Raw genomic sequence first — 6,844 nt, 5'->3', positions numbered from 1 at the left:
TGAGCAGGGACTCAGCTTGGCACAGCGCCGCTGAGCTCGTCCAGAGGTAAAAACAGATCCAAGGTTTTGATGGATTTTCTGAGGCATCCTGCAGAGGCCAGAAAGGAGGAAGCTCCTTTGGAGACAGCAGGAATCCCGCAAGGAGTGGCAGGGGAGGTGCACGGCTAGGAGCGGGGATGAGGGGTTAGGAAGCATCCGCAGGTACCAGGCGGAGTGTCATGCGGTTTAGGCAGGTACGACGAGGTCAAGGGTCCAAGGGCCACCGAGCTTGGGCAGGTGAGAAGCGCGAGTCACGGAGCGCAGGCAGGTGCACCACCCGCTGTCCCCCGCAGCCCTTCGGGACTGCCCGAGCCTCGAGGCAGAGGCGTCTTCCAGCCCCGCAACAGCTACAGTAGCCTCGCCTCGCTCCGCCCGCCGCCCGCCGCCCGCCGCCCGCCTGGCACGCGGCCTTTCCCGTAGGAGGGCAGGCGGCGGCGGGGCCCGCCCCTTTAAGTCGCGCGCCCCGGAAGTGGTCACGCGGCGGCGCCGGGGCCGGAAGTGGACGCGGCCGGCGGCGGCGGCGGCGGCGGGCGGCCGGCTAAGAGCTGCCTGGGGCCGGCGGCGCGGAGGCGCGGGCTCAGCGGGGCCCCGCGCGGCCTCGGGTGCCCATGGGGGGCGGGGGGCCGGGCCGGTGACGCCGGACGCCCATGGACGCCCCTGAAGAGCCGCAGCCGCCGGTGGTCTACACCATGGAGAACAAGCCCATCGTCACCTGTAAGTGCGGCCGACCGGGTCGGGGGGCGCGGCCGGGCGGGGCAGCTCCCACCTAAGCCGACACAGTCGATCTCCGACCTTTCCACCGGTGACCTGCGACCCGCTGTGCAGCCGGCTCCGAGCTTTGGGTCCTGCTTGGGGCGGTCCGGACCAGCTCGCTCTCTGCTGTCAGAGCTGCTGGTCCGGGACGGGGCCGGCCTTCCCCGCGGGTTGGCTCTTCTGCGGGCTGAGCTGCGCACTGAGCGCAGTCCGGTGGGCAGGCCCCGGCTCTCTGCAGGGCGCCGGGTGCTCTTCCTCTAGTAACTGACAAGCCGGGAGTGGCAGGTGGCCGGCCAAGCCGCTTAGGGACCCAGCTCTGTCAGGTCGAATCTTCCTGTGCCTGCAGGCTCTTTCATGAGACATCTGGGCTGCGCTACCAGCGAGTTTCTGCTCGGACAGCCTCTTCTGCACGTGTTTTTTCTCCCACTTAATGCACACATTCACACACACACACACACACACACACACACACACACACACACGGATTGTTTCTCTGCTACAGAAAGAGAAAATCCTTCTCATTTTAAAAAGCATAACTTAAAAGAATTGAGTTGTTTTGCAAACCACGAACTCATGGGAAGTGTTGATATGTTAGTTGACGTTTTGACAGTTTGCTGTGCTGTCTCTCAAAGTACAGGTGTACTTATAGTCTCAAATATCACAGGTGTGATATTTGGCTGTTGGTAGTTCAGTATGTACGTGACCTTATGAAGTTACTTTTTGTAAACAGGGCGCGCTGTTTGCAAAACCTGGTGCTAGGTGCTAGGCCCCGGGATTCCCAAGGTCTACAGCACACCCTGCTCTGCTCTCCCCTTTGGGCCCTTGGACGAATGGGCATACTCCTCCCAGCACCTCCCTCCTCTAGCCTCCTATACGTTTCATATTTAAAGACTATCATTGCTTTGTCTTTAGATGAACTTTCTCAGGGAAGTGGATGTGTCTCCCTTAAAGTTGGGAGACTTGCAGAGTTCAGCAGTAGCTCCCTCCCTCCCCCCAGAATGCTTGGCAACTGAAAGAAAGGAGTGCCAGGCTTCACCTGCAGGCAGGTGGGCAGATGTGGCAGAGCTGGCCCTGAGGCTGCCCCACCCTGCCCGGGTGCTTCATGGTCCCCTCAGGAAAGTTGCACCCAATTCATGTTTGGATTCAGTGTGTTCCAGGTGCTGAGAACTTTTCCCCCAAGTACTATACACAATAGGAATTCTGGATGAGTACTTCCTATTTGTTGGGACATCCACTTACCTGGTTGTATTTCCCGACCCTTAACTTTGAGCATAGGCATTTTAACTTTGATAGGCATTTTATCAGTACCCTTCTGAAGATAAAGCTCCAAGCTCGGAGGCATCAGCTGTGACTAAAAGGGAAGGATTAATTACTCTGGTAGTTAGTGCTTGGAAATGTGTGATATTCAGTTTCTTGCCTTCCTGTGTGTAGGACAGTGGCAGGGTGCAGTATGCCTCCCTGCAGGCCTGTTGGAGTTTGGAGTGTTGGTGGGGGAATTCCCATAGCTTTGAGGTAGCATCATAAGAAAGTGATGGTGTCCCCAACTTGGAAGGTGCAACTCTTTATTGGAATTTAAGAAAACAGTAATTTCAGAGAAAAGTAAAGCAATCTCTTTAAAATAAAAATATTTCTCCCCCCCCCCTTTTTTTTGACACTTGGAAATTCCAACTTGATGGTGTACACTCAATGCCATTTTTATGTTCCTGGGGCCGGAGCTTTGACGGTCACTCATCCTGTTTTCACCTCTTTCCTTCTTTGTCTTTTTATGTTTGGAAGGAGAAGCAGTTCAGACATCTACCCGAAGGCCAGTTCACTTTTAACAACACTCCAGTACTACGCATTATAATTCTCTTACTGTTTGCTCCCCAATCTGTTTCATCTTACTCAAAAAAAATTCTTTCTTCAGATCTCCTTGAACACCTACCTACCTACCTTGCCAGTCTGTTCATTTTAGGATGAGAGCAGAATTTGTGTGTACCATCATGTATGTGTGTTCATGTATGTGCAGGTTCATTACCTGTGGAGCAAGGAATCAGTCTCAGGAGTTGGTCCACCTTGGCTGTCTATATTGGCTTGTTTGTTCGTTTTCATACAGGGTCTCTCACTGAGGCCAGGGGCTCACCAGTTAGGCTATTCTGGCTGGCTACTGGGCTGTAGGAATAATACCTATATCCACCTCCACATTGCTGGGATCACAAGTGTGTCACCACAGCTTGCTTTTCACATGGATTCTTAAGACCCACACTTGGATCCTCATGCTTCCCTGGCAAGCATTTTATGAGATGAGTTATCTTCCTAGCCTCATTTTTTTTTTCCTTTGGACAGTGCTGGACTGTGGGCATGTGAAGAATGGAAAGTTCTCAGAGGTTAAGGGGAAGCAGAAGAGGTGGTTGTTTGGAAATATTGCTGAGTTATTTTAATAATGTTTTGAGGCTACAGAGCTGTTTTAGTTGGTTTTAGCCATAATTGGAAGATTCTTCACATCCTGCCTGGTGGGCTGTGGTGGAGAGAGACCACCTCTGCAGAGGATCTGTTAGTGCTGGAGCCCTTGTGTGGAATGTGCAGGGTGCCAGCTGGGCAGCTGGGGAAGCCTGCTGCAGGGGCTTAGTTGGTGAATCACCTAGTCAGAAAAATTCAATGCTTACCATAAAATTTATTAATCATGATACTGAGATCCAGCCAATCCTTTGTTTACATCTTAAGTTTTAGCTTAGTTCCTCCTGCCCCTAAACCAGATATCTTTGTTTAAGAAAGACTCCTGACCCAGCAGATGTTAGGAGAGACATGTACCTCCTACTGTGTGCATAGTCTGTGGTCCACTGTCTGTAGCTTTCCTCCATGATGGAGCTTTCCTCCGTGATGGAGCACACGTGGTCACCTTGGAATGGTGAAACATCTCAGAGATGATGGTCCTTTCCAGGTGGCCACCTTGCCCTAGGACCAGATCTAGTGCTATACATTTTGAAGGAGAAAGAAGACAGCAGAAACCAGCAGTGCTGCAGTGTCTTGTACCTGGTTGGAATTGGACTTTCCCCTGTAGATGATAGTTTATAGATTTGGATTTCCTACCCAGTCTGAAAGTACAAAAACAAAGTAACTGTGAAGTGTGTTTTTCTTAAAATCAGTAAACATAGGTGTGACTGAACAGTGGGAGGAGCCTGAGGAGGTCAGTAGGCAGGGCAGGCAAGAAGAGGAAACCATGTAATTACCTGCCTTGCCTCTCAAGCTGGGGGAACAGAGCCCACCCAGTGCTCAGCTGTGGAGCTATCTGTATATCCACCCCTGTCTTTACTTTTTGAGATCACTAAGATGCCCAGGCTAGTCTTAAATTTGGAATTGTCCTGCCTCAGCCTTCCGAGTAACTGAGGTTACAGGACTGCTTCAGCAAGCCTGGCTTTGTAGGTGTGCCATTTCTGCCCATGCTGGTTAGGAGTACTTGTGGTTTCCAGGCCATTTGGCCATTTTCATTCTGGGGGACCTCGGCTGTGAAATGGATACTTGAGTTGACATGAGGTTAGAGGAAGGAGTATATGTAAAATAAGCTGCTAAGAAGAGACCCCCTAAGCGGTCTCAGTGCCTTGAATGTCAGAGTGCCACCTGGTTATTGTATTCAGTAATCTCTTCGGTCTGTTCTAGCTGTCACAGAGGGCTGTTGTACTGGGGAAGTTCTTTGTTGGCAGACAGCGTCTTCACATGAATGACATGATTTAGTGTGAGTGTGGAGTTTCATGAGGCGTCACAGGCTGATCTCCAACATCTTTCTTCTTACTGCTGAGCTCTGTGCCCCACCTGCAGACAAGGAGGTGAGAAACTGCAGGCCGAAGGTCTCCCTGGCATCGTTGTGTGTCTGTTTCCTCCTGCCCTCCTCTACGTGTTCTCCTGTGTCCCTCCTTTTCTCGCCTGTTCTCCCTGGTCTCGCCCTGTTTATGTCTGCTCACAACCCAAGGTGTCACTCTAGTCACAGATCGATGGCTTTGACTCCCCCTCCTATGGCTGAAATAAGGCTAGGATCCAGTCATCTTTCCCAACTTTATGGTGGTCGCCACATCACAGGCCCTTCTTTCTGTCTGTGGGATTCCTGCAGAGGCTTCCCTATATCCATCCCACCCTTCCAGAAAAGGCCTAACACACAACTCCCCAGCTCAGGCCCAGCTACTGTCACAGCACCTTCTCAGCATAACTTTCCCAAGGCTAAGATAGGGCTCAGTGGTCCATGCTTGTTTAGTGTGTGCAAGGCCCTGGGTTCTACCCTAGTACCACCAAAACCAAAAGAAACAGAGTAACTTTCAAAGGCCTCCCAAGAGCCCTAACCCCTCCCAAACTAACCTCTGACTCTGCCTGGAGCTGTAGAGCCTGCCCCTGCCCCTGCCCCTGGCCCTGGCCCTGCCCCTGCCCCTGCCCCTGCCCTGCCCCTGCCCCTGCCCTGGTGCTCTCTGTGGCACTCTGATTCTCTGCCTCCCTCTTCTCCCAGTTTCTGGAGACATCATGGTTCCCTGCCTACCTTTTGGAACCTGTTCAAATGTCACTCACCCCCTAGGCCTGTTTTGCCTCTCACATCTCACAGTGTTTGGGATCTCACTGACTTCACCCATTTTTTTTGGTTTAGAGCTCCTAACATAAATATTTGTTTTGGTCTTTGTTATTGTTTCTTTTCACATTGAATCCAGGCTAGAGTGTAAAGCTTCAAGACTAGGGGGCTTGATCTGTTTCACTTCTGTGTTCTTGGCACCTTGAATAGCACTTGGCAAATACTGGGTGCTGAGTCTGCTTATGGAGTAGATTAAATGAGTGAGTACTGATTCTCTCAGGGAACATCCTGCTGAGTGTCCTTTACCGCTTCCATGAGGTAGATACTTCTGATGCCATAATGTTCTTTTCCTTCTGTGTACTAAGAGCAGTGCAGAAAACTCTTGGAGACTACTTGGCTTGTTCTTAGGTAAACTGAACTTGCCCATTCTGTGTGGACTTTTAAGCAGGGGAATGCATGTTAATCCAGTAAAGCAGATCTAACTGGTATGCCAGGGGTTATTTGAAAGTTGGTGGCAGCTGCATTTAGGGAAGTTTGTCTACTGCAGGTCGGTGCACAATGAACATCACAGCAGAGCCAAGGCCTGTTGGTCAAGGACTGGCCTTGTGCTGGGGAGGCCCACCTGGCATCTAGAAGAGGCCTAAGAAGATGCAGTTGGAACTCCAGGAATCCACAAGATCACATCATGGAGTCTGTCTGGCATCTTTGATAGACACTGTACATTAGTTCATCCTGCTGTCAGCAGCCTCTTCCACTGATTGCCGATCAGCCACTGTGTGACCAGTCTGCCTTCCGTTATTTGGTCACTAGTTGGTGGACATTAGGATTTTTCCTACACTTTGGCTCTTGAATTCTACTGCACGTCTTTGCCTGGACATGTGTTTTTATTTCATAGAGGATTCTAGGAGAATGGCTGTGTCACATGGTGAGCTTATGTTTAGCTTTTTAGGAAAGTGCCAACTCTTCCCAAAGTGGTTATACTGTTTAACATCCTTGGCAGTGTACAGCTTCCCACATCCTCACTGACTGCCTGTTGTCTGCCTTTTCCCTATAGTGGAAGATTCCTCTGTCTTGTTTGTTTGTTTTGAGACAGCCTTACTGTGTTACTGTATAGTCCAGCTTGGCCTGTACCTGGAGTTCTTGCTGCCTCAGTCTCCAGATGACAAGTGCCCCACACATATGACCCTTAGTGAAATGTTTATTAAGTATTCATTTTAATTTGTAACTCAATTCTATTTTCCAGATAATGCATCTTTTTCTCAGTTACATATTTGAAGGTATTTTCTCTTAATGTCTTGTTTCTTTCCTTTCGTGTGTGTACATGTGTGTGGAGAAGAGAGATTAATATTGATATTGAGTGTCTTCTATTCCTTATCTTTTGAGAGAAGGTATCTTGCAGAACCTTGTAGTTGCTGATTGGCTACACGGTGTTCCAAGGATCTGTCTGTGCCCCGCCACCCTCCATCTCTCAGTGCTAGAGTTACAGGCCCCACTAACAATCACGGCTACCTTTGACCCTGTCCA

General features: G+C 50.5%; 1 protein-coding gene across 1 annotated transcript in view; it reads left to right on the top strand.

The window, feature by feature from the left end:
- The first annotated feature begins 546 nt into the window (after window positions 1-546).
- Window positions 547-6,844, top strand: part of Trappc10 (trafficking protein particle complex 10) — a 65,097-nt gene continuing 58,799 nt past the window's right edge. Inside the window, exon 1 of the mRNA XM_036167361.1 lies at window positions 547-753. Coding sequence (XP_036023254.1) covers window positions 687-753 — 67 coding nt within the window. The 5' untranslated portion in view covers window positions 547-686. The remainder of the gene's footprint in view (window positions 754-6,844) is intronic.

Source organism: Onychomys torridus, chromosome 18, assembly GCF_903995425.1.
Source record: "Onychomys torridus chromosome 18, mOncTor1.1, whole genome shotgun sequence".
Classification (NCBI taxonomy): domain Eukaryota; kingdom Metazoa; phylum Chordata; class Mammalia; order Rodentia; family Cricetidae; genus Onychomys; species Onychomys torridus.
The sequence above is the reverse complement of the archived record's forward strand: the minus strand, read 5'-3'. Positions and strand labels throughout refer to the sequence as shown.